General features: G+C 37.8%; 5 protein-coding genes, 1 non-coding gene and 1 pseudogene across 6 annotated transcripts; 5 read left to right on the forward strand and 2 right to left on the reverse strand.

The window, feature by feature from the left end:
- Nucleotides 1-381: 381 nt before the first annotated feature.
- LOC131794506 (uncharacterized) lies at nucleotides 382-1123 on the forward strand (annotated as a pseudogene).
- Nucleotides 1124-2179: 1056 nt separating this feature from the next.
- On the forward strand, nucleotides 2180-3952 carry LOC131794583 (uncharacterized). Its single transcript, XM_059112106.2, has one exon. The coding sequence runs from the start codon at nucleotides 2219-2221 to the stop codon at nucleotides 2999-3001; it is 783 nt and encodes a 260-aa protein (XP_058968089.2). The 5' UTR covers nucleotides 2180-2218; the 3' UTR covers nucleotides 3002-3952.
- On the reverse strand, nucleotides 3704-3776 carry Trnai-gau (transfer RNA isoleucine (anticodon GAU)). Its single transcript has one exon. It is a non-coding gene; the product is annotated as a tRNA-Ile (tRNA).
- Nucleotides 3953-4811: 859 nt separating the features above from the next.
- LOC131794581 (uncharacterized) lies at nucleotides 4812-6336 on the forward strand. Its single transcript, XM_059112104.2, has one exon. The coding sequence runs from the start codon at nucleotides 4931-4933 to the stop codon at nucleotides 5711-5713; it is 783 nt and encodes a 260-aa protein (XP_058968087.1). The 5' UTR covers nucleotides 4812-4930; the 3' UTR covers nucleotides 5714-6336.
- A 352-nt stretch (nucleotides 6337-6688) lies between these two features.
- Nucleotides 6689-8337, forward strand: LOC131787472 (uncharacterized). Its single transcript, XM_066158667.1, has 2 exons — nucleotides 6689-7584; nucleotides 7866-8337. The coding sequence occupies exon 1, from the start codon at nucleotides 6767-6769 to the stop codon at nucleotides 7577-7579; it is 813 nt and encodes a 270-aa protein (XP_066014764.1). The 5' UTR covers nucleotides 6689-6766; the 3' UTR covers nucleotides 7580-7584; nucleotides 7866-8337.
- A 521-nt stretch (nucleotides 8338-8858) lies between these two features.
- LOC131794561 (uncharacterized) lies at nucleotides 8859-9617 on the reverse strand. The gene has a single exon (XM_066174031.1). The coding sequence runs from the start codon at nucleotides 9615-9617 to the stop codon at nucleotides 8859-8861; it is 759 nt and encodes a 252-aa protein (XP_066030128.1).
- Nucleotides 9618-24529: 14912 nt separating this feature from the next.
- LOC136284187 (uncharacterized) lies at nucleotides 24530-25219 on the forward strand. Its single transcript, XM_066174032.1, has one exon. The coding sequence runs from the start codon at nucleotides 24530-24532 to the stop codon at nucleotides 25217-25219; it is 690 nt and encodes a 229-aa protein (XP_066030129.1).
- The last annotated feature ends 1768 nt before the right edge of the window (nucleotides 25220-26987 follow it).

Here is a 26987-nt window from a genome sequence, read left to right on the forward strand (position 1 = left end):
CACGTGAGACGCGCGCAAATTTGTAGCCGCAATACCTCTGCTTCCTTCCTTGAAAAATCCTTGCTTCGTCCGCGGATATCAACCTGAGAAAATTGAAGCTCGGAGGTGGTGTTTATGTTCTGTCTCATTGCCTCTCACGAAAGAACAAAGTTATAGAGTAATTTTTCAACCAAACTTGTGAGAAATCTAAAGTATCTCTTGCAAATGAAACATTAGCTGTGTTTGAAAGAGCTTCTGGTGGCTTACTTGAAAAGACGAAAAACTGTTGATAATGCCTGACGGAGTCAAATTTTGACCATGTTGCAAATGGTGGAAAACGAGAGAAGATTTCGTGATATGACCTTCTTCTGACGTGACTGTCTCGATTTCCGTCGCAGACAAATGCAGAAAGACAAAAGAGAGAGAGGGAGGAAAACAAAAGTGACAACAGCACAGAAGATATCAAGAATGCTCATGGTTGATCCATTGTGTGAAGAAACTGACTGTATCACGTCGCGTCCGTCTCATCGTATATTAGGATTCATATTAACAACATAGGGTCAACGCAAGAACAATACGAGAAGCAAAATACCATAAGTATAAGACAGCTTAAGTATAAGTACGGCTTTCTTGGGCCGAACAATGTAAGAGTGATCTTTGCATTACACCTTTTGTTTTTTCGGTTTTCAATGAATACAGCCAGCAATTTGGACGAATCTCAAGAGTACCAGCGGTTAGCAACGGTGTTGTCGTTCAGTTCAACTATCGCTCTTTTCGGTGGAGTAGATGTCTTGGGCATTGTAATCGACGGCAAGGAAAATAGTGTCGGAATTTCGAAAGAGTTTGAAACAGGATTGGTTCCATATTGTCATGACTTCCTTGAGTTTTCTGTTTACCCTGTTACAAATGGTGGAGAACGATCACGGCAACATTGATGGAAGCTTTTCGCCTCGTGAAAAAGCGGTGACTTTTTTCGGATTGTTCTGGTGAATTTGCCATTCATGATTATGCGTCTAGTAATGTTTATCAAATACAAGTCAAAGACGAGTCTATTTCCATTGAAAGAATGGAATCGCCACCTTTCTATCTGCCTTACAGATTTACTGGATTAAGAACCAAGAGTGAATTGTAACTGTGGCATTGACATCGTCTGCAGAGTGATATTCTTTCTCCTCTAATTTACCAATATATTTCAATGAAGAGCGTGTGTTTGAAAGCTTTAAAATTAAGGCGTATATTTCAGTTTTTAAGAATTCATTCATACACCAGGTGATGAAATTCAATGGATAAAATAGCTCTGACGAGATCTATGACTCTATCACCTGTGTATCATGTGATACCATTTCCATTGGTGGAATTATATCCTGAGTTCATTAGTCTGGTATTGAATCCTCTACAATGAAATTCTATCTAAACTGAAACTAGATAAATTGTATCCTTCTGTCAGCGAAAAAATATGTAGTTTTAATTTGTATCAAAGGCACTCTCAGAGTCTAAATTAGTTAAACCTGTACCAGTTCTTATCAGTATTTTTGAACGTTTTGGCTTTCTTTGTTACGAAGAAACATTGGAGAAAAATTTGCCCAAATCTCAGAAAAAAGCAATTGACCTCTTGTTTGATTTTTTTCAGTAATCATAAGTCGTTCTTGTTGCCATGATCGGGGAATCTTTTAAGGAAATCATTTCACGAAAACCGGTAAATTCAACCTCGCTTTCAGGTAAAGTCCCAGGGGACATCTCCCTTGTCTTTTTTTTTTTCGTCTGGAAGAGAGGAGACCCTAGGGAAGAGCTCGCAACCCATGAATTTACTGCTTGTCGGGGATTTCTTTGAAATTTTTTACTCTGATCGCGGACAGGGAATGAGCGTATTTTATAGATTCTCGGCTAATGATGAAAAATGCGAACCAATGCGAAAACTTGTTCTCCGTTGTTATGTTCATTTCCACAATTTCGTCATTCCCTGATAATACCATTGATAATACCATCGAAAATGAAACTGGGAACTTTACCAATTTTAAAAGGAACATTCATGAATCTCATTTTCGGTAATGGTGCAATGAAACAAGCATTTTAAGCATTTTATGACGAAAAAGAAGTTAATTACTACTAGGGATGTTTCCCTTGCAGATGTTTTTTAGATAACGTAATTTCCGAATCGAAAACGATTACACTGCAGATTTCAAAACTATATAGCCTTCGACAAAGACACAACCCTTTAATTTAAAGAGAAAAGCGAAGAATGGATTGCAGATTTGTTTTGGTCGGTCGTTTTCTGGCCTTTCTTCTTCTGTTCGTCCAGTGTGGGTTCCTGACAGCCTTTCCTGTCTGGTATAAGGATGATTTTCGTCTGATGCCCTTGCTACTGCTATTTTCTCCCACTCTGGTTTACTATGTCTTTTGTTTGGCTACTGCAACAAAACTCCATAAAGTGTTCCGTACGTGGGGTCTTTACGTTTTTTTCGGTTTGATCCCTTACATCGTTATCATTTTTGCATTGTGTGGAGACGTACTCGACAAGAATAATTTTCTCAGCCCGACCTGTTTGAAAGTGATCCTTTGCATCACCCCTGTTGTCTTTCTCATTCTGGTGAATACAGCGAGTGATTTGGGTGAACATGAAAAGTATACAACCCTGGTCTGGTCGCTGTCAATCGTGACAACAATAGATCTAGTCGATGGCGTCGAGATGTTGGATATTGTGCTCGATGAGAGAGAGAACAGTCACGGAATCCCAAAAGAGTTTGGATATGCGATTGTAGCAGTGGCGTGCGGGAGCTTTCTGTTGACTCTGCTGCAAATTGCGCAGAATAAACTCAAAGAAGGGACCGTTTCCCCTCGCAAAGGAGTGATAATCCTCGCAAATGTTTTGCAAATCATCTTCGTAAATTTGGCGTTCATGGTAATGCGACTGGTGGTTATTATAAAGTACAACAAAGATGAGAATGAGTCCCTCTTCATCATGAAGAATGTGATCTTCATCTTTCTCTCAGCAATGCAGATCTACTGGATCCGACAGAGCTAATTTGAGTATGTGAAATTAACTGAACAGAGAGACGTATTCGATTTGAAATTGCATCTAAGGAAAGGAAACTGAGACTTTTTAAGGAGGATGTATTTCGACGATTATCAACAGCCGCTTGATAAGTTTGAAACTGAAAGTACGATCACACCTCATCATTAAAACAAGATATCTCTCGGGTCTTTCAAACCATCATCAGCTATCAGTCCAACTTTTTTTGACAGAGTCGAATTTTAGCAAATAATAGTTTTTTTTCCGGAAGGAAAACGAAAATAAAAAGGTTTTAGAAATTGTAAGCATTGCCTACCTCGTTCATGATCTTTGCACGATAGTTATTTTAATGTTCAATGTTCAAAGGCAGTAATGAAACGGAACGAAATGAAATATTGTGAATAAAATTAAGGGATGACACTCCGATTTAGCTGCAGGTGACAGCGCCTTACACACAATTAAAACAGAAGTATTGTACAAAATAGTGCTGACGAGGCAAGAGGGTCTCATTCATCAGTTTGGGACCTGTTTATGTTACTGCAACATTTGTGTTTGTGAGAAGATTTCTCTTTGCGAAGTATTATTTATTTTAAATGGTTAAGAATATATGAAAGTCATATATTTGAACTGCGGATAAAGACGTGAATGAAAGTGATCCTCGCAGTAATTTGCACTACTTAGGCAGTAGTGAAAATAAGGCCTGAAAAAAAATTCAGGCCTGTACGGGATTTGAACCTATGACCTCTGCGATATCGGTGCAGCGCTCTACCAACTGAGCTAACAAGCCAACTGGGAGCTGGTCATGAAGTTGGTTCTAAATAAACCCGTGAAGTGATGAATAAATGGTTAAGAATATATGAAAGTCATATATTTTCACATTATTTATTTTGCCGCTCAAAAATTGTACTTTCTGTTTTTGGAGGTGTAACGAGTTAGTATTTGCTCTAATTGTAAATAAACACAATTGCGTTGAAAAAGCTTCGGTGTTGTTGTTAGACTCTCATGATCTGTCGATCAAAACAGTTTTCAGTCCTTCTTGTTAGACCAAATTGATCATATTATGCAAGCTGAACGTTATTCACAAGGCAAAACAACCACCCCCCCCCCCCAAAAAAAGAAAAATTTCTAAGATTTAAGAGGAGTCGTTGGAAATTATTTTCATAATGTCACACGTTTTGTTATCTTTCACCTAGATCCTTCTAATTATCAGACAGCTTTTCGGGGAATCCCCTGAAAGTGGCCATCAGCAAACAAATTCCTCAGAAAAATAAGCCTGGTGCAACTTTGACAAATTTATCGGATATGTTACAGTGAGAGAAAATATTAGAAAATGAAGTTCAAGAGAATAAAAGAAAAAACTGCAAATGAAATTTATATAAATACTCTAAGAAGAACGAACTTGAAGTAATCAAAGATGGCTTCATCGTCATGACGCAATCCATGCAAATGAGTGGTGTTCGGGGAATCCCCTAACTATTGTTGTGCAACATTTTACATAAAAAAATCCATATGTCACCTGGCAAGGTTTCTCAGAGATGGTTATCTTGATAGGTTCAGATTTTTAGCGAATTAATTTTTCTTGCTTAAACCTCGTTAGCATAAAATTTTTAGACCTTTTTTTAATTGAGATATAAAAAAAAAAGAAAGAAAGAAAAAAAGAAACAGATCCGCGTATTAAAGAAGGTACATAGGAATATCAAGTCTCCAGCAGCGACCAAATTACGTATGCAATGCTTCTGGAATATTCGGGTAATTCCCTTTCGCATCATTTGATCAAGATCGCTGTGGCGTTACCACATTGGCTACTAAATTTCCATACAAATATACGGTATCAGTTCCTATTGCAGTAGTCAGCACAATTTGCTTCTTTCAGTTTTAGAAAGCTTTTAAACTATATAGCCTTCGACGAGAACAGCACCCTTTTAAAGAGAAAAGCGAAGCATGGATTGCGGATTGGTTTTGGTCGGTCGTTTTCTAGCCGTTCTTCTTCTGTGCGTCCAAATGGGGTTCCTGACAGCTTTTCCTGTCTGTTACAGGGATGATAAACGTCTGATATCCTTGGTACTGTTATTTTTTCCTTCCTTGATTTACTATGGGATTTGTCTGGCTACTGGTGGAAAACTCCGTAAAGTTTTCCGCACGTGGGGTCTCTATATTATTTGCAGTTTGATCCCTTACATCGCCATCATTTTTGCGTTGTGCGGAGACGTACTCGACAAGAACAATTTCCTCAGCCCGACCTGTTTGAAAGTGATCCTGTGCATCACGCCTGTTGCCTTTCTCATTCTGGTGAATACAGCGAGCGATTTGGGCAAACACGAAGACTACAAAACCCTGGCGTGGACGCTGTCAGTAGTGATAACAATAGATCTTGTCGATAGCGTCGAGATGTTGGATATTGTGCTCGATGAGAGAGAGAACAGTCACGGAATCCCAAAAGAGTTTGGATATGCGATGATAGCAGCGGCGTGCGTAAGCTTTCTGTTGACTTTGCTGCAAATTGCGGAGAATGAACTCAAAAATGGAACCGTCTCTCTTCGCAATGCAGTGGCGATTCTCGCAAATGTTTTGCAGATTATTTTCGTGAATTTGCCTTTCATGGTAATGCGACTTGTTGTTATTGTCAAGTACAACAAAGATGATAATGAGATCATCTTCATCACAAAGAATCTGATCGCCATCTTTCTCTCCGTGATGCAGATCTACTGGATCCGAAACAGCTAATTCTGTGAAAAGTAATATTCATTTTGCCGCTCTAAACATCGTACTTTCTGTTTTTGGAGATGTAACAAGTTGGTATTTTTAAACTCTGAAGCCTTGTTCTTACAGTTAATAACAATAATTACGCAGAAAAGCTTCGGGGTTGTTGTTAGACTCTCATGACCTGTCGACCAAAACAGTTACAATCCTGACAGTCAGACCAAATTGATCACATTATGGTAACTGAACGTCATTCACTAAGCAAAGTAACCCCTCAAAAATTTCAAGATCGATTTGAGAAAAGTCGTTGCAAACTATTTTCACAATGTCGCACGTTTTGTTATCTTTCACCTAGATCCTTCTAATTATCAGACAGCTTTTCGGGGAATCCCTTGAAACTGACCTATTAGCAAACAAATTCCTCAGAAAGTAAGCCTGGTGCAGCTTTGACAAATTTGTGGGAAATGTTACATTGAGAGAAAATATTAAAAAATGAAGTTCAAGAGAATAAAAGAGAAAATTGCAAATGAAATTTATATAAATACTCTAAGAAGAACGAATTTGAAGTAATTAAAGATGGCTTCATTGTCATGACGCAATCTGTGGAAATGAGTGGTGTTCGGGGAATCCCCTAATCATTGTTATGCGACATTTTTCTTAGAAACTCCATATATCACCTTGCAAGGTTTCTCGGAAATGGTTATTTTGACAGGTTCAGATTTTCAGCGAATTAATTTTTCTTTCTAAAACCTCGTTAGTTCAAAATCTTTAGACTTTTTTTAATTATGAGTAAAAAAAAAAGAGAAAAAAAAAGAAAAAAAGAGAACCGCAGATTAGAGAAACTACATAAGAATATCAAGTCTCCAGCGGCGACAAATTACGGATGCTATGTCTGAGCATGTGAGCTTCTGGAATATTCGGGTAATTCCCTTTACCATCATTTATTTGTTCAAGATCGTTGTGGCGTTATATCATTCGCTACCAAATATTTCATAAAAATATACGGTATCAATTCCTATTGCATTAGTCAGCACAATTTGCTTCTTCCAGTTTTAGAAAGCTTTCATACATATAACTATGGCTTCGTTTTTAACATGGTTCGGGAGATTCGCTTTCTTCGGTCTGATAAATACACAGTGCTTTATTCTATCTGCTTATCTCGCGAAGTATGAAGACAGTTCCAAGTGGTATCTCACAGCCATTTCCTTTGGCCCAGCAATTTTTGTCTGGATTCTTCTTCTACTTTTCAAAGCGCTGTACCTTAGCTGTCTCTTTCGAATTTGGGGTCTGTATATTGTGGCTTTGGTTGTAAACATCGCAATGGTATTTGGAAAAGTCGGAGATAGAATTGACAAGAACGAGCTTTTAGGACCAAATGCACTGAAGGTGTTTCTGTGCATTACACCACTTCTGCTACTACTGTTGCTAAACACAGGCGATCTCGATGATTCAGACGAAAATGAGGAAGAAAGAGAGATTGTTTCTAAGTTGTGTTTTCCCATGGCCGTCGATCTGTTCGATGGAATCGAGATGATAGATATCGTGTTAGAAGAAAGAGAGCACGACTTTGGAATACCCAAAGCATTCAGTACAGCAATGATCGTGTTGGCTTGCCTCAGCATGTTGGTATCTCCCTGGCAAATGGTAGAAAACAAACTCACTAAAGATGGGCCAAAAATTCGCTTCCGTACCGCATTATACCGCAGTATTGTTCAAATAGTTTTCGTTAATCTACCATTCTTGGTTATTCGTGCGGTGGTGTTCTTTATGTTTGGCAAAGACGAGTCCATCTTCATTGCCAAGAATGGCATAGCAATAGTACTTTCCATTTTGGAAATTCGTAATCTTTTCCGTTTACGTCGGGCCAAACAAGAAGACCAAGCAGTTTAGAAAAGGTATATTTTTGTAGCTCCTCGATTTCATCTTAAGATCTCAAAATCCACTTTTATTTTGTATTACATTTTGCAAGAGACATTCCCAGTTTAAGTGGTCTCCTGTAACCTGATAGAAGTAGACTATTTTTTGTTTCCTCTATAGTTTTATGTTTTCGGTTCTGCAAACTGTACATAAAGCTTACAATTACTTTTTTCATGTGTCTGAAATATGTCTTACAGAGATCGGTTTATTGTGTTGTATCTAGTCGTATACATGTGATAGAAAGAATTTTGAATTCTAGGGCGTGTGAATTGCGCAGACCTGGAAGCTAATTTTTGTGTCGGGTGTACCTAGATGACTTCGCCTCAATTATTTTTCTCCTCGTGAATAATGGAACTATATTCTACATGTATCAGCCACGAATAGGACAGTGAATCATAAACTTGTGAATAAATTTACATTTATTCCAAGAAGTCCTGTGAGGTTAAACCTTCTAAGGAGAACTTGAAGTCTTGTATCAGTTGATGGACAATATCATTATTCTATATCAAAAGAAAACATGTAAAACTATAATATTAATAGTAAAGCAAGCTTGTAACGGCAGAAATCACCAGAAACTACAACGGACACACAGAATGTGAGTAAGTTTTAATGATTTTACGCGTAAAATGTTTTCTATATCGAAATATTTATCGTTGTAAATCGACCATATTTCGTTCCTCATACAACTCCATATAACGTGTTTAAATTTTCAACGGTTCCTCTTGTAACTTATCACCGAGTCACACAACGCGTGACGCTTTCATGAATTAATCATTGGCTTTTTCTCGAGATGTGAGTTTGAGCCTCCTGTGATGTATTCAACCCTTCATTAGATGTTTGAAGTATTTTAAGCAACCCAAGCATGGTCAGGCTTTCTGAAAACTCAGCGGGGCTCATAATGTAAAAGAGGAAGTAAGTTCGTTTCCTTAAAAAGCTTTGCGGGAGTGAAGCGGGGAGGGGATAAGGAGCATTGTTTCATGTAAACATACTTAACAGAGGGTGCCAACGTCACCATTCTCCCCTCCCTCTCCCTTCTTTTGTTTACGTTAGGTGACATAATAAACCGCAAATCAGGCACACCCACGCTATTGTGTTAAAACAAAAAAATTAATTTGCAATCCGACTCCGCCGAACGGCTGAAGGATAAACAAACTACAAAAATTAACTACTTTGCAAAGGAACTTAAAGTTGTCGAATATGCGATCGTGCTTTAATTGGACAGTTAGTCCTTCTTGTTTCCTAGACTTCCTAACTAATCCTTACAGCACTGAAAAATCTCCAAAATCCCATGAATGATCAAAATGCCATTCTTGGCGATGAAAATTGACGCATTTCTCTTGAACTTAAAGAACAGAGCCAAACGAAGGCCTAAAAACACACAATTACCGAGTAAAATCTGAAGGGTGATACGAATGACGGCTAAGTACTTGTAAATAGACGTGTCCAAAAACCTGTTCTCCTCCAATTGAAAATGCGAAAGCATAAAACTTGTGCAGACGAAGGCAATGATAGCGTTCTCAAAGCTCCTGGGAATGCTAACTTCACTTTCCTCCAGAATAACTTGCAGCATTTCAATTCCGTCGAAGAGATCTAATGTTATTTGGAAGGCCAGCTTTAATACGAGCTCTCTGCCTTTACTTTCTATTTCAAATGTGTTAAGCAACAGCAGCAAAAGGAGCGGTGTTAGGCAAAGGGTCATGGTCAAGACATCTGGTCCAAAGAACAAATCCTTCTCGATTTTTTCTTTGATTCGCCCAAATATTACTCCAATTATGGGCACTAAAGCAAGCCATACGTACAGACCCCAAACGGAAAATACCCAGGTGATGAACTTTTCATTGCACACGACGAGAAACCAGAGAATCAAGGATGGGATGTAGAGAAGAAGTAAAGCATACCAGCCATTTTGATTTTCGTAGCGTGCTGGATACGAAGCGAAGGAGATATACTGAAGGATCATCACGATGAAGAAGGCAGCACGTGCAACCCAAGCCAACAGCGAATGAGTCATTTTGAAACTCAAATTGCTGTTGTTGTTGTTGTAGACTTAAAAGGACTGCTTATACACTGAGAAACTCCGTTCACCCCGGAATGAGGAATTCAAATTTATAATCATTCTAACGACGTGTCATTTGAACCAACTTCCTGCGTTTCTCGGAAAAAAAAAGTTATCAAAGACCAACGGATTTCAAGTTTTCCTAGAAAGCCTATTGACCTTATGTACCCCATTATCAAAAATCCTTCCGTTTCTGTCACGGCAAATACCGGTTACAAAATTACTCAACTAACAAGGCCATTTGCATGTATATTATGCATCGATGTATCATTGCTCCCAAACATACATTTCAAGCCGCTTAGATCAATACAACCCCATGTTTATTAAAGTAAAGCAGAAATGAGTTTGCCCGCCAATACAGACGGTTGTTTCTTCTACTTTCTTATTTGACGTTACTACTACTCAACCAACAGTGTTAGTTGACAAAGAAAAGCATGCACGGATTAGATAACGGACTAAAAGGCACCCAACCTACAGTAGAACATGAAAAATAAAGCGGCTAATAACAATAAGCTGTGACTTAAATGGCGATAGCCACGATTTTTGGTACAACCTTAAGTCGCCGTTCCTCTATCTTTTTATGTAATCGACACCAAATTGATTTCTATAACGACATTAGACATGTATGATTAACCGTTCTACGTTACCGCGCAGAAAATATTTATGCAATTTCGAAGAAAAGAATCGGCGGCTTTAATTTTGTGAATCAACTTTAGCGCCCTGCAAGAGGACCTCAAAACCGAAAAAAAAAAATCGTACTTTAAATTGATTCAAAAAAGGGGTGGAAAGACAAGACATTAGTTTTTATTACATCCATTTTGGTTGTAATAAATCACTGGTGTTCCTTGAAATCTGACTGGCCCCCATTGGTGCGATTTGTTCACAAATAGCACCTTTTATATCTAAATCGCATCTTTTATGAGGAAGCTTTATTTTATTAAACAGTCCGGGATCGTTATCAGATTCTCATGACCCAAACCAAACCAAAACAGTAACCAATCGCTGCTCAGATTCACGTTCATGTGACATCTTACTGAGGCAACAATAATATATTAAACTTGGCTTCCTAAGGCTGAACCACACTGGGTGTACTAAACCGACTGTTTTTCGACTGAAAATTGTGATTGTAGCTAAAAAATTGTACAAATGGAAGGGTAAAATTTCGGACCGTTATTAGATTTGAAAAACATAATATTTTCTTCTTCTTTTTTCCACTGTGTAAATGAAAGGGTTGTTGAAAGCTTCTCGAAGCAAGTAAGAAGTTGGGAAATCTATACTGCTATGGCCGCATCCACTCCTTCCTCTTTCATTTCTGATTTGGTCAATGAAAGGCATCTCTCCGCCTCTCCGTGATGTTCCTCGCTGCAATGGAATGCCAAGCCTTAAGGTGGATTATGAAAGCGTTAATTGAAACCTATTCTGGACCAGGAATATGCAAGTCAAGAGGAAATGTACAAACAGAATGGTGACTCAGCTTTTGAATCTATTACAGCAGAGAGAAGAAACATATGTCTCCAACAATAAACAATAATAGGGGTTCATCAAGGAACACCAACAGAGAATGAAAACTTTCTAAAGCTACAAAATGTCCTAGCCCTAGTGCAAGACAATTTATAGAACAAAGACTTCGAGCAAGACTTCGTTGGATGAAAGAATCTCAATGAAGGGCAAAATTAAATAACCTATATTTCATTCAAAACATGAAAGAAAACTTCCATTGGTAAATTATAGCATGGAGAAAAGTAAGAACAATTTGTTTCATAACACTTTTTGCAATGTTGAAAATCATCTGATCATCAGAACATAAGAATGATCACATAAAACTACCTCAATCAAGGCCATTCAAGAAGATTCATTATTTTCAAATAAACATATGCAGTAAAAGTGGGGAAAAAATTTTTTTTGTGCTTTTGCAGCTAGAAACTAAATCTTAGACCCATAACCTGCGGTGAAATGAAGCAAAATGTTAACACCCGATGCCATGGTCGGAGCAGTTACACAGTTTCATGTAAGTCAACAACAATAATGGAAATGATGACCCAGATATGCAGAAGGAAATGTTCAATGATTGAACATAAACTTCATGATCATGATCTTTCAGAATAAAAGTTCCTGCTCAGCGTGCATACCTGTTTAAGTTCACTGACACACTGAATTAAATTGACACACTAATTTGAAGCACAGTGAAATATCTGTAAAGAGATATTAGGGATTTATTGAAACAAAACAATAAAATACAATAAAAAAAGTCCAAAAGATCATCTAAAAAAATAGCATAAGATATATTTATATATGCTTTCAGTAAGTCATATGTAAGGCAGATGAATTGATAGTTCCTTGACACAACATGAAATTGAATTTGTTGGAAACCTAACACCTGCATCTCATTAATTTTCATGAAACGATACTTAAACAATTCAACACATTTGTTGTCTGCTTTTTCTAAATTGCGATTAAATCTGGACTTTGACAGATGAAGGAATAGCCATGAAGAGGATATGCTACAGTATGTACCACTAAAACCAAATTATATTTTTGTTTATTGAAACCCAATTTAGTTTATTTACATTTCATGTCTATAAAAAAAAACTACTTGCGTACTTGAATTGGTAAAAAAAAAAAATTTCACTATCTTCTCTGAATAACATAAGGAACCATCATTGATTTTAAAAGGTTTCCTTACAAACTAAGTATAGTCCAGTGATAAGAAATCGTCAATTAGACAAAAAATGTTCGAATGATAAAAACAGAGATTAAAAACATCGTAGAAAACACAACATGGCGGTTGGCGACTGATTAAGAGGTAAATCAAGACCACTCCATGCACTTGTTTTCCTGCAGTTTGCATCATGATAATTAACAGTTGAATCGAAAGAAAATAAATTGAAGAACAGTTCCCAAATTTGTTTTGACTCCGGAAAAATTTATTTACTAACCTAAACTTTGGGGCAAAGTTGAAAGACATACCTCAATCAATCAAACGTGTCATTTCATCTGTCCTGTTATTTCTATACTTAAATTTTCGCCCATATCTTTCCTTTATGACCACCATCTTAAACACTCGCGAAGATAAGTATCTATTTACTAATTTCCAATCGAATTATAGTACATATGGCGCGTAATAACGAATAAACAGCGGACATTTCGGATTAGGTACGAAAATCGGTCAGCACAAAATGCAGACTGGGTGCAAACTACAGACCGTGAATTTTAAAGTGTTTTTACGTCTGATACGCGATAACATTTCATCTAACAACTAATCGAGGGTCACGCAATCGCTTTTCCTCGATCATCTTTCACGATCATTTGCGCTATTGTGGAACATTCCTTGCCCGCTTCTTTATAAATTTTGTTTTCAACAAGGCGGTCATTGCATTTGGTTTTAACAAAGTGGCCAGAATCGTTCTTAATAGAATTTGAAGCCTTCGTATAGTCTGATAAATTCGTACTAACCCGCGGCCAACTAATGCCTTCTCAGGGTTGTCATAAAATTTTGAGTAACCGGACTGTGATACAAAGAAGGCCGCACTAAAAAGTTCTATTTCCATCGTTTTCATGTGATGAATTGATATTATTAACCAATGATAACTAAAAAAAAACCAAAGTAATCACAACTACTAATCAGAACAAAAGCTTACCATGATTATTAACCAATGAGAACTCAAGCTAGAAACAGGCAATCTCCTTAAAGCGCGGGAAATGCGAGTGACCAAGTCATGATTGGTTTTAATTTCACATTTGATTGCCAATTGTTTCTGTTTGAAACAGAAGCTAGCTATCAAGTCGATGGCCCCCATCGGGAAAGAAGCTATGAACAGTCTCGTTTGATTTTTTTGCTGTAAGGAGACGAGGCAAACATTTCGTACAACGTGGAGATGTTTTAGCTTACGCTTTAACGCAATGATATTTGATTTTTTTATAGACATTTTTCAGTGTAGGGGAGAGATTGTTATATTCATTGAGCCACTTTTTCTTGCAGACAGTTTCAATTTTGGAACAAAGGCCGGCGATGACTGAGAATAAACTATGAGAATGCTCGGATTACCAACTAACTTTGTTAGAGCAGTTTCCAACTGAGTATCGAAGTGCTGCTAGATTGCTTTTGTTTAGCTATACTTCATTATGGGATTGGTCCAGAAAACTTGTGTCACAATTGGCAATCAAATGTGAAATTAAAACCAATCATGACTTGGTCACTCGCATTTCCCGCGCTTTAAGGAGATTGCCTGTTTCTAGTTTAAGTTCTCATTGGTTAATAATCATGGTGAGCTTTTGTTCTGATTAGTAGTTGTGATTACTTTGGTTTTGATTTTCGATACTCAATTGAGAAGTGCTCGATGATTGGCTGGCAGTAGAGATCACAATGGATTTTTTTGTAGGAAACACAGTTGAAATGCGCTCTTTGAGAATACAGTGTTTTCTATCCGTGTGTACATATCAGAACTGCAAGTAGAGTAATGAACTATTCTTACCGAACTTTGCTGTATGTTTGGAATAAGAACTTGTTTTATATCTAGTCGGAGGTTGAAGTATCTTTTCTGCGAACTGATCTTATGTGCTGATGTTCTCTGCATTCGATGTTCTTACGTGTTTAAAAATTGTTTTTGGTTTAAATACGTATTCAGTTAGGATAGATCTAGACTAAACGGAGCATAATTTTCATACTGATGGATACAATTTCTGTGTAGCTTACACGAAGTGTAAACCACGCTATGTCATGATCTGAGATATTTATTCCTGGCTGGATTTGTCACTGGAACAGAGCGCTTGTCACGTGGTTTACTAACGTCGAAGATAGGTTCCAGTGTACGCTCGGCTAAGTTACGTAAGCTTCAAAACTTCAGAAAGCAACCATTTGGCAATGGTGGCTATAGCACGCTGTCGAAGATCGTTTTTTTTATCAAGTTTTTCGTTCATCTTTGTGGCTAAGATTTCACACGCCGGCTTTCCTGCAGTCGGCTTGTCTTCTAAGTGCAGATTACAGCGTGGAGTTGTGCTCTCACAGGCCAACCTTTCACGGTCTGGACCTTTAGTGCGGGTCGCGCCACATTGAAACTTAGGAGTCATTATTGACTCTCTGTGCGGTCACTTTTCACCTAAGTCATTTACCGGAACGTTGTTTATCCTGAATTTCTGTTTATACCACATGGTCAGGAAGAAAATTACATTTCATTCACATAACTTTAATTTGGTTGACTCACTGGCATGAAATTACACTTTCAGTAATAAGAAAACTTGAAAGCTTCTGATAGTTTAAACATATGATACCATCATGCACTTGCCCGCACACTGAACTCTGCTGTGTTTAAGTTATGTCTCTGATTACTGTTCCTGAAATCTATTATGGTGACACTCTATCTCTTTTGAACTTTCTGTTAAATAAAACCTCCAGGTCAAATTGTAAATCTTATTGGGTTTAAAATTATTAGCAACGTTAATGTAATGTTACTTCAGAGTACTTATCTCAACATATAATTCATTAAAAGATTGCTTGTGTTCTGATCTTGTAATGCACCTATCTTTTTCCCAAGATTCTTCCATTTGCAACCTCATATCTACCTACCTGAACTAAATTTTTCTGTGTTCTTTATTGAAAATACAGTCCCACAAAACCTAAATACAATAATTATAATAAACGTTTTGCTCTCAACCAACTGTGAACTTTATGCCCTAATGGACAAAGGAAACCTGCAATCAGCATTGTGTTACTTTACATGTATGTATTGTCCAAAATTGGTCATACATTCAAACCAAATCAAGCTACCGATGGCTTCTAATGTAGATTACATCATTTCCCAAATGTCCGTGCCCTTCTGCAAAGTTTTGTCCTCTTGTACTGGTACACAAAATGTTATAAATATTCATATGAAATGCTTCCCTAGAGTTCATTTCACATCACTTGCCTTGGAAAAGACAATCAACCTACAATCGTTACGTAAATATGATCATGACTGAATCTATCAGGCCACTATGGGAGATTATGTTGATGTTTCTTCATTTCCAAAATCCTCAGGTTACGCGTGCAACCTTTGTTGTCAAAATAAGATCTCTATAACAAAGTTTGGCCAATAACTCTCATCTTCAGAATGAACAATTCAGGACGTTTATTTGCTAGTTATCTTGTGTTATTGATGAACAGGATCAATATTGAAAACTATCTGATCTTAATCAGATATTAGCTCTTCTAATAGAAACCCAATGAGACACCAGATACAAAAAAGCAGCTCAATTTCGTAAGCCACAAATGTACGTATTGCGGTCCTATTTTATAGTATCTCTGACTCGTGAGAGATATTGTCGACACTCAAGGATAAATTCGTATTAAACTGCGGCCAAGTAATACCTTCTCAGTGTTGTCAAAAAGATAACTAACCGGACTGGTCTGAAAGTGGTTCTTTGCATTATACCTTTGTTTTTTCGGTTTTAGCGAATCGCACACATCCAGAAATCTGGTCGAATCTCAAGAGTACCAGCGGTTGTCCGTTTAGTTATCTATCGATCTTTTCGGTGAAGTTGTTATCTTGGGCATTGTAACCGACGGCAAGGAAAATGGTCTCGGAATTTCGAAAGAGTTTGGGACAGGATTGATCGTCATGGCTTCCTTGAGTTTTCTGTTGACCCTGTTACAAAATGGCGGAAGCAACCTCGGCAACATTGATGGATGCGTTTCGCGTAGTGAAAAAGTGGTGATTGCGCCTTAAACACAATCAAAAAAGAAGTATTGTTTAAATTTTTCTGAGAGGCAAGATTTCATTCATTGCTTTATGGTCTGTTTGTGACACCACAACATTTGCGTTTGTGAGAAGATTTCTCTTTGCGAAATATCATTTATTTTGCCGCTCTAAACAGTGTATTTTATGTTTTTGGAAGTGTAAAGAGTTGGTATTTTTAAACTCTACAGCTTTGTTTTAACAGTTGATAGAAACAATTATGCAGAAAAGCTTTCGGGTGTTGTTGTTAAACTCTCATGGTCTGTTGACCCAAACAGTTTACAATCCTAACTGTCAGACCAAATTGATCATATTATGCAAGCTGAACGCCGTTCATCAAGCAAAGAAACTCTACAAAATTTCCAACATTTGAGAGAAGTTAACATTTCCTGTTGCATTTGAAGAGCAAACGTCACTTAGATTCGTTACAACGATATTATCAAGATCATAGGCACTCTACTTTGATTACTCAAAATCTAGCTTAGTAATCGTCACAACCACAACACTCGCAGATTGATCATATCTCAAAGATATGCCTTTCCAAAGTTATCTTCAATCGGTTCGTCACCTCCAAATATGATCACAACGAAAATTACGAAACCAACGATGTAACACTTCCAAACACCAAATTACCGCTGTAAGTTCTTGTGGTCGAAAATGATGTAAAGCCTTAGAGCAATTGCAGAACGGAACCGGGCGAACAATCCATAAAAACTATCTTTGTGTTTGTATTTTGCGGGATACGAAGCCAACGATTAGGCCTGGAGGCTTACTGAGACGAAGAAAAGGAACCTGCTAATGTAGACTAAGCACGAGGCCATGAGAAAAATATCATTTTTTAAATAAGAAAAATATAAGAAAGTCCAATAACAAAGTTGATGCTACAATAATTGCATCGAAGTAAACTTTATGCCGAATTCAAGAAAGTTTCCTAGAAAGTGCAATACAATGAAGTAATCTTATCCCAGAAAAGCAGAGGTGAACAAATGCAAAGAAAAAGCCAGAATCGCTGATTAAAGAAGCTACATAGGAATATAAAGTCTCCAGCAGCGACCAAATTACGTATGCACCTGAGCTTTTGGAATACTCGGGTAATTTACATTTACATTTTTTGATCAGGATAGATGTGGCGTTTCCTCATTTCTTATAAATATACGGTATCTAAAGCGATTGCAGTGATCAACACAATTTGCCTCTTCTAGTTTCAGACAGCTGTCAGGCATATAAATATGGCTTCGTTTTTAACAAGGCTCGGACGATTGGCTTTCTTCGTTCTGATAACTACACAGAGCATCTTTCTGTCTGCCTATCTCGCTAAGTATGAAGGCAAATCCAATTGGTATTTCATGGCCTTTTCCTTTGGCCCAGCAGTTTTTGCTTGGATTCATCGTCTACGGTTAAAATCGCTGTGCCTTCGTTGGCTCTTTCGAATTTGGGGTCTGTATATTTTGGCTTTTGTTGCAAACATCGCAATGGTATTAGTAATCATCGGGGATAGAGTCAGCAAGACTGAGTTTTTAAGTCCAAATGTATTGAGGGCAATTCTGTGCATTACACCACTTCTGCTACTACTGTTGCTAAACACAGGCGATCTCGATGATTCAGCCGAAGGTAAGAAAGGAAGAGAGATTGTTTCCAAGCTATGTTTTCCCATGGCCGTCGATCTGTTCGATGGAGTCGAGATGATAGACATCGTGTTAGAGGCGAGGGAGCATGACTTTGGAATACCTAAAGCATTCAGTGCAGCAATGATCGCGTCGGCTAGCTCCAGTTTCATCATGTTGGTAATTCCCTGGCAAATGGTAGAGACTAAACTTACCGAAAAGGGGTCGAAAACTCGTTTCCGTACTGCAATAATCCACAACATTGTTCAAATGGTTTGCGTAAATGTACCATTCTTGGTTATTCGTTCGGTGGTGTTCATGTTTGGCAAAGACGAGTCCATCTTCATTGCCAAGAATTGCATAGGAATAGTACTTTCCCTTATGGAAATTCGTGATCTACGCCATTCACGTCGGGTTGGACATGGAGACTATGGAGACCAAAGAGACCAAAGAGACCAAAGAGACCAAAGAGACCAAAGAGACCAAAGAGACCAAAGAGACCAAAGAGACCAAAGAGACCAAAGAGACCAAGGAGACCAAGGAGACCAAGGAGACCAAGGAGATCAAGGAGACCAAGGAGGCCAAGGAGACCAAGGAGACCAAGGAGACCAAGGAGACCGAGGAGACCAAGGAGATCAAAGAGACAAAGGAGACCAAGTAGTTTAGAATAAGTACATTTTGTAGCTCCCCAATCTCACGTCAAGATCTCAAAATGCACTTAAATTTTTGTATTAGTATTTGCAAGCAACTAAATTCCCATTTTAATTAGACTCCTGTAACCTGATGTGAGTAGGCTACTTTTTGTTTCCTCTATAGTTTTTTTTTCGGTTCTGAAAACTTTACATAGAGCTTACAATTAATTTCTCATGTGTCTCAAATGTATCTTATATAGATCAGTTTATTGTGCTGTATCCAGTCGTATATATGTGATAGAAAGGATTTTTGAACTCCAGGGCTTGTGAATTGCGCTGAAATGACAGTTAATTTTTGTATCATATGTACCTAGATGACGGCCTTAATTCTTTTTCCTGTCTTGAATAATGGAACTACATTCTATATGTATCAGCCACGATTAGAAAAGTGAATTAAACATGTAAATAAATTCACATTTACGCAAAGAAGTCCTGTCAGGTTCACTCTTTTCAAGAGAACTTGAAGTCTTGTGTCAGTTGATGGACATTATCTTTAATCTATATCAAAGGAAAACAGAAACTATCTTTGTCACGAAAAGTTTGAAAATACAAAAGGAAAAATGTAGGGAAAAGGAAAATTGGAGTTTTGAAGAGAATGCCCATTAGGGATCCGGTTGATTTATATTTTGTCTCGAGCAATACCAAAAACATTTTGTAGGTTTTTAAAACACAATGACCTAGAGCACCCCACCAATTAATTATAAAATCATGTATTATTTTGTTTATTACCTAAACACAATAGCCCTTTACTGAAAAGAAAAGCCGACTTCATTAACGAATAAAAATAAAGAAATCGACAATTCCCCTTCGCACAGTGGGTTAACGCTAAAGGCCCGAAATGGACAAATGCGTTGAATCATGATTACAAAAACAATAATGGACGTAACTTTCAGTGCACAATATTCTCTTTCATCGACATTGTCTTTACCGACAGAAGAAATCTTTCAGGTAACGGCCAAATGGGCCTGTGGAAAATTTTCCAGTCGCCGATTTTTGCTCTCAGCCGCGCGAAATGCTGTTACCAAAGCCACTAAATACATACATTTCGGTTTTTCTTTTCGTATACTGGTTTTCTTTCCCTTCTAAGAAAGTTTGAACGTCACTGTTTGTAAGTGATACGGATTTTTCAGTGTTAGCCGCCATAATCCCAGAAAATTCCCACAAACTACCCTGGGTTGAGAATGGCGAAGGTTTTGCCGTTCATTCACATGACGTTTTCAACACGGACAAAGTGTGTAATTGATTAAGAATTCCAATTTTAATCAACACATGCGCAATGAGGCGCTAGAATTACCCAGGGTAATTCTAGCGTCTCATTGATCGCATTACCTAAACGCACGGTTGACTAAAAACGTGATGGCGCTTCCACAAACTGTGGGCTTCAAGGCTGAAGCAGTCGATGAAGAAGGAGTTTGGTGCGCGTGCATTGTTGAAGAAGTAAACGATGATTACGTGATCGTTTCCTTTGACGGCTGGAATGCGGAGAAGAATCGCAGCGTCTGTGATCCAAGAGAGATCAGGGATCGAACACTGCCTGATCGGAAAAGAAATCGAAGAAACCTTTCCCTTTAGTGAACAATGTCTTCGCTTTAAGAAGACCGACTTTTACTTTTAAATATCACCCAAACTTATGTAAACAAAAAGCTGAAATTACGGTTCGCTTCAATTTTAGGCGTGAATTTGCATAATATTTCATGGACGAAATATTTATGAATTTCAAAGACTACATCTGCTTTATCTTTAACCACTAAGCAAACAAAGCTCTCCAAATTACAGTCAAAACACCAGACGTAATTCCAAATTCACAGATGTCAAAACAATGAGAACGCTGACCAATACTTCTCTTTATATCATTGGCTCCGACTCTTTAGTGCAACAGATTTTGACGATATACTTGTGTGATCAGTGTTAAAGTTAACACTTTATGAACCAAATTACATGGAAAGGGAAGTCATCTTGACTGAATAAGATTGGTCAAGAGAGAACATATATTCCATAGTCGATCTCAAGTTTTTATTTCACTTTTTGTCTTCATCTCTTCTGCCCGCTGTGAGGGGAGAAAATGAATAGATAAACAAATATATGAAAAAAGAAAGCTCAACAGTGTCCACTTATAGTTACATGGTACATGAACTGATTACCGAGGTGGAGTAAAGCCATAGAGGGCTAGAAATGCAATATCCTAGGTTCAAAAAATGTATATCCGAGCTTGCGAATTGTCTGACCTACGAGTCAGCGGAATCCCTTAGCTTGTCTAAGTTTTAATTTGGTTTATGACTTGTTAACTCTAAATCTCTGATCACACTAGTATTACGTTATCACATTTTTCCAAAATCTATTGTACTTAAGAGTCTGAGCCAGTGATATATGAATGGAGAGATATTGGTCAGCGGACTTATTGTTTTGGCCGCTGTCCTTTGATACCGATTGATCATCAGTAAAACGGTTTGTAGCCAGTGCTTCTCCACTTAAGTCTAGCTAATAGGAACACGCTGATTGATATCAGTGAGCCCGCAATGTGACATGAATACTGGTCAGAGGATTTTTCGGTGCAACAGCTGTCACTTTGACATCTCAATGAGAATGTCCGCTATAACACGAATGCACTGGCGGAGTTAAACGATTGCATTGGAAGCTTATTACATTTAGGACCAAATGTAATTACATTTAGGACTTTATTACATTTAGGACAATTATTACATGACGCAATCCGTGGAAATGAGTGGTATTCGGGGAATCCCCGAATCATTGCTATGCAACATTTTTCTTAGAAATTCCATACGTCACCTTGCAAGGTTTCTCGGAAATGGCTCATTTGACAGGTCCAGATTTTCAGCGAATTAAAAGTCTCTTTAGTTCAGAATCTTTAGACTTTTTTAAATTGAGAGTTAAAAAAAAAAAAACGGCGGAGTTAGGCAAAGTGTCATCTTCAAGAAATCCGGGCTAAAGAACAAATCCTTTTCGATTTTGTCTTCGATTCGCCCAAATATTTACGATTTTCGTTGATTTCCCAAATTCACTCTGTGAGTTGGACTTTTCATCATCCTCAAGCCATTCCGTCCAGTCCTTAAATTGCTTTAAAATTTTCTTAGTATAGCTAGCATTCTTCTTTTGCCCCCACCTCTCAATCGACACGTGAAAGTCTACTTAATTTTTTAGTTGTGGAGTATTACCAATTAGGAAACTTTCCTTTGTGTTGTCACCCAATATAAATATGAAACCAGGTGCAAACTTAAGTCGCCGTTCCTCTATCTTTTAATGTAATCGACACCAAATTGATTGGACATCCAGCATCAACATATGTGCAATTTCGAGGAAAAGAACCAGCATTTTATTTTTCGAACAAGCCTACTCACCCTGCGGGAGGCGCAAACCCCCCTTCCCCCCCCAAAAAAAAAAAAAAAAAAGAAAAAGAAATTATCATTCTTTTACACGCTTCAAAAATTGAAGAAAAGACACGACGCTGGTTTTTATTACATCCATTCTGAAATAACTGCTGATCCTTGTAATCTGATTGGCTCTAATGGTGCGATTTATTCACAAAAAGCACCTTTTTCCTCTAAATTGCATCTTTCTCCCACTAGCAAACTAGCTGTCCATTTGCGAGTTTTCCACCGTCCGGAACCTCTTATCTTTATCCCGAACAGTTGAGACACCAGAAGGCTGATAAAGACGAATGCAAGCATTGCAGAACAATTGCAGGAAAGTACAGGGAGACCAATCCAAAGAAACTATCTTTGTGTTTGTATTTTGCAGGATACAAAGCCAGCGAGTAGGCCTGGAGGCCTGCTAAGACAAGGAAAAGGAATCTGCCAATGTAGACTAAGTATGAGGCCATGAGAAAGATATCCTTTTCGAAAGGTTTTTCTACGATACGCGTTTCTTCAAGAAAGTCCAATAACAAAGTTGATACTATAATAATTGCATGGAAATAAACTTTACGCCGAATTTAGGAAAGTTTCCTAGAAAGTGTAATACAACGAAATAATCTGTTCCAAGAAAAGCAGATGTGAAAAAAAGCCAGAATCGCAGATTAAAGAAGATACATATATGTTATTTGCCGGCTGGGAGGTCCGTATGGTAAAAAACTGTGACCGAGGTCTTGAAAATACTACCCGAGGCCGTAGGCCGACGGCAGCATTTTCAAGACCGAGGTTGACAGTTTTTCACCATACGGACCGACCCTTAGCCGGTAAATAACATATTTATTTTTTTTAAACTTGACGAGATTCCTTCCGAAAGAAGCCGAATGATTTAGGGCTGTTAATACGGCAAGATCTTCCATAAACTGAACAACTTTTGACCGTGTAACTGGTTAAAATAGGGGTGATGCAAATTAAAGAGAGATGCCTCACCGAAGCATTTTCATTTCGGAAACGATAAAGGTGATTTAAAAGGCTTCTTAACAAACTTTGAAACATTATTTTCACAAGTACCTGTGACAATCTGACACCTGTCAATTAGAGAGCGCGTAAGAAGAAAAAAGCGAAAGAAGATTTGAAAAACAACGGAACTAGTTTGGCAAGGACTGTCACGACAATGTTTTCTTCAAAAACAGTCAATGATCTAACGGAAAGTATTATTCACTCTGATCGACGACTCGTTCATGTTCGAAGATTTACCTCTGTTCATTAAGGAAACGGCAAGGAAAATAATTGTGAGCAAATTCAAATTTTTTAATTTGAAGTTGTGAGAGTTTACTCGTTTGTTTGCTGCAATGGCGTGTGTAAATCTGATCTTTCGTCCACAAAAACTAAATTCGAATGGCACACTCCGACGAGACACAAGGGGATTTAAGGCAGCCTTTTCTCAATAAATTCCTTCAGTTTCTGTTGTGCAGTTTACGGTACAAATGTCCAAATTGAACGGACTTGGAAAGACTCACCGGGAGCGTATATTTGTTGCAGAACTGAAATTAAAACTTCTCTCGCTCTTTCACTACGAACAAATTGTTTGAGAAAATTCAGATATTAAATAAATGAAAGTTTCATCGTTCAGTTAACTGTAACCAAGTACCTCACGTTTTAACTTTCTAGGTATTTTTTGCGAACGATTAAAATTAATTGCAGACGGTTTATAGGCCGCTTGTCATCGAACTTAAGGACGCTATTGCTTACACAAATTTATTCTGAAACCAATATTTTTTTGTCAACCAAAGTAATTTGAGAGAGAGAAAAGAGAGGACTCATTAGTTATTTATCGGCTTGAGGTAGTGGCTGATGTGTTTGCTTAAAAATACCACCCAGCCGGAAAACGAGATATATTTATGAAAAATGGTAACGAAAGTTGGGATGTTCTCAGCGACTCACGAAAGCGTTACCGAGGCCCATGGGCAGAGATAAGACTGAAAATACTGACCGGGTAAAGAACCAATCAGATTGCAGGATTTGTTACCGTGCCCTCTGAAAAAAAAAATAGGAATATTAAGTCTCCAGCAGTGACCAAACTACGTATGAAATCAGTATGTGCATTTAAACTTCTGGAATATTCGGGTAATTCATTTTTGCATCATTTTCACAGGATAGATGCGGCGTTTCCTCATTCGCTGCTTAGTTTTTCTTACAATATTACGATATCAATTGCTATTGCAGTAGTCAACACAATTTGCTTCTTCCAGTTTCAGACAGCCGTCAGACATAATTATGGCTTCGTTTTTAACATTTCTCGGAAGATTGGCTTTCTTCGGTCTGATAATTACACAGAGCGTGTTTCTATCTGCTTATCTCGCGAAGTATGAAGGCAAATCCAATTGGTATTTCATGGCCTTTTCCTTTGGTCCAGCAGTTTTTGCTTGGATTCTTCGTCTATGGTTAAAATCGCTGTGCCTTCGTTGGCTCTTTCGAATTTGGGGTATGTATGTTATGGCTTTGGTTGTAAACATTGCAATGGTAGTAGTACTCGTCGGAGATAGAATCAGCAAGACCGAGTTTTTTAGTCCAAATGCATTGAAGGCGATTCTGTGCATTACACCAATTCTTTTACTACTGTTGCTAAACACAGGCGATCTCAATGATTCACACGGAAATTATAAAGAAACAGAGATTTTTTCCTATCTGTGTCTTCCCATGACCGTCGATCTGTTCGATGGAGTCGAGATGATAGATATCGTGTTAGAAGCAAGAGAGTGCGACTTTGAAATACCCAAAGCATTCAGTACAGCAATTATCGCGTTGGCTTGCTTCGGTTTTATCGTGTTGGTATCTCCCTGGCACATGGCAGAAATTAAAATCACCCCTGATGAGGCGAAGATTCGTTTCCACACCCAATGGTATCGCAATATTGTTCAAATAGTTTGCGTAAATGTACCTTTCTTGGTCTTTCGTACGGTGGTGTTCTCTGTGTTTGGCAAAGACGAGTCCATCTTCATTGCCAAGAATGGCATAGGAATAGTACTTTCCATTATGGAAATTCGTAATCCACGCCATTCACGTCGTGTTAGACAAGGAGACCAAGGACAGCAAGGAGACCAAGGACAGCAAGGAGACCAAGGACACCAAGGAGACCAAGGACAGCAAGGACACCAAGGAGACCAAGAACAGCAAGGAGACTAAGGAGACCAATAGCGCCAAGGACACCAAGGGGATCAGGGAGACCAAGTAGACCAAGTTTGTAGCTGTAGCTGTAGTTTGTAGCTCCTCAATTTTATGTTAAGATCTCAAAATGCACTCTTGTTTTTTTATTACATTTTGCAAGCAACAAATTCCAATTTTAATCAGTCTCTTGTAACCTGATGTGAGTAGACTGCATTTTGTTTCGTCTATGGTTTTTTCGGTTCTTCAGACTGTATATAGAGCTTACAATTAATATTTTCATGTGTTCCTACTATATCTTATATAGTTCAGTTTACTGTGTTGTATCCAGTCGTATATATATGATAGAAAAGATTTTTGAATCGCAGGGCTTGTGAATTGCACTGAAATGGCAATTAATTTTTGTATCAGGTGTACCTAGATGACTGCCTTAATTCTTTTTCTTCCTTTGATAATGGAACTATACTCTACACGTATCAGCGACGATTAGGAAAGTGAATTACACATGTAAATAAATTCACATTTACGCAAAGAAGTTCTGTGAGGTTCACTCTTTTCCAGAGAACTTGAAGTCTTATATCAGTTGATGGACAATCTACATCAAAGGAAAACATGAAAAACTATCTTTGTTTTGGATTTTTCAGTGTTAGCCTCCATAATCCTAGAAAATTCCCACAAACTACCTTGGATTGAGAATGGCGAAGGTTTTGCCGTTCATTCATCTAACCTGACCGAGTGGCGTGAAAGGCGAGTGACGTGTCAGCTGCTGATTGGCGACAACAAATACACGTGAAAAAATATGGTATTTTTTCACGTGTTTTGTTACAGGATTTCTCGGGGCAGGAAATCTTTTTATAACACCGTAGTTTGTATGATAAATTAAGTTATCAACCAACCAATCAATTTACAACTCCTGTGAGACAGCTGTTTTTTTTTTCTGACAGCCTGAATGCTCACTGCCAAGCCACTTCAGCTGGCTCATGATAGAAAACTAGAAACTAAAACTAAAACAGAAAACTAGACAGAAACTAAACTCACAGAAAAGGGGCCGAGATTCGTTTCCATACCACATTGTACCGCAATATTGTACAAATAGTTTGCATAAATGTACCATTCTTGGTTATTCGTGCGGTGGTGTTCTTTATGTTTGGGAAAGATGAGTTCATCTTAAGTGCTAAGAATGGCATAGCAATAGTACTTTCTGTTTTGGAAATTCATAATCTATACAGTTTACGCCGGGTTGGACCGATACCAAGTAGTTTAGAGAATAAGTACATTTTTGTAGCTCCTCGATTTCATGTTAAGATCTCAAAATGCACTATTAATTTTGTCTTACATTTTGCAAGCAACAAACTCCCATTGAAATCAGTCTCCTGTAACCTATTGTGAGTAGACTATTTTTTGTTTGCTCTATAGTTTAATTTTTTTGGCTCTGCAAATTGTACTTAGAGTTTACAATGAATTTTTTCATGTGTCCCAAATCTATCTTTTATAGAACAGTTTATTGTGTTGTATCCAGTCGTATGTATGTGATAGAAAGGATTTTTGAACTGTACGGTTTGTGAATTGCGCTGAAATGACAGTTAATTTTTGTATTAGGTGTATCTAGATGATTATGACTTAATTATTTTTCTTCTCTTGAATAATTGAACTGTCTTCTACATGTATCAGCCCCGATTAGGAAAGTGAATTGGACATGTGAATGAATTCACATTTATGCAAAGAAGTTGTGTGAGGTTCACTCTTTTCAAGAGAGCCTGAGATCTTGTATCAGTTGATGGACAATATC

The sequence above is a fragment of the Pocillopora verrucosa genome, chromosome 11 (genome assembly GCF_036669915.1).
Source record: "Pocillopora verrucosa isolate sample1 chromosome 11, ASM3666991v2, whole genome shotgun sequence".
Taxonomy (NCBI): Eukaryota; Metazoa; Cnidaria; class Anthozoa; order Scleractinia; family Pocilloporidae; genus Pocillopora; species Pocillopora verrucosa.

Bases quoted from the DNA above. Each gene is read 5' to 3' on its own strand.
- LOC131794583 (XM_059112106.2), top strand. From the start codon at position 2,219: ATGGATTGCAGATTTGTTTTGGTCGGTCGTTTTCTGGCCTTTCTTCTT.
- LOC131794581 (XM_059112104.2), top strand. From the start codon at position 4,931: ATGGATTGCGGATTGGTTTTGGTCGGTCGTTTTCTAGCCGTTCTTCTT.
- LOC131787472 (XM_066158667.1), top strand. From the start codon at position 6,767: ATGGCTTCGTTTTTAACATGGTTCGGGAGATTCGCTTTCTTCGGTCTG.
- LOC131794561 (XM_066174031.1), bottom strand. From the start codon at position 9,617: ATGACTCATTCGCTGTTGGCTTGGGTTGCACGTGCTGCCTTCTTCATC.
- LOC136284187 (XM_066174032.1), top strand. From the start codon at position 24,530: ATGGCTTTGGTTGTAAACATTGCAATGGTAGTAGTACTCGTCGGAGAT.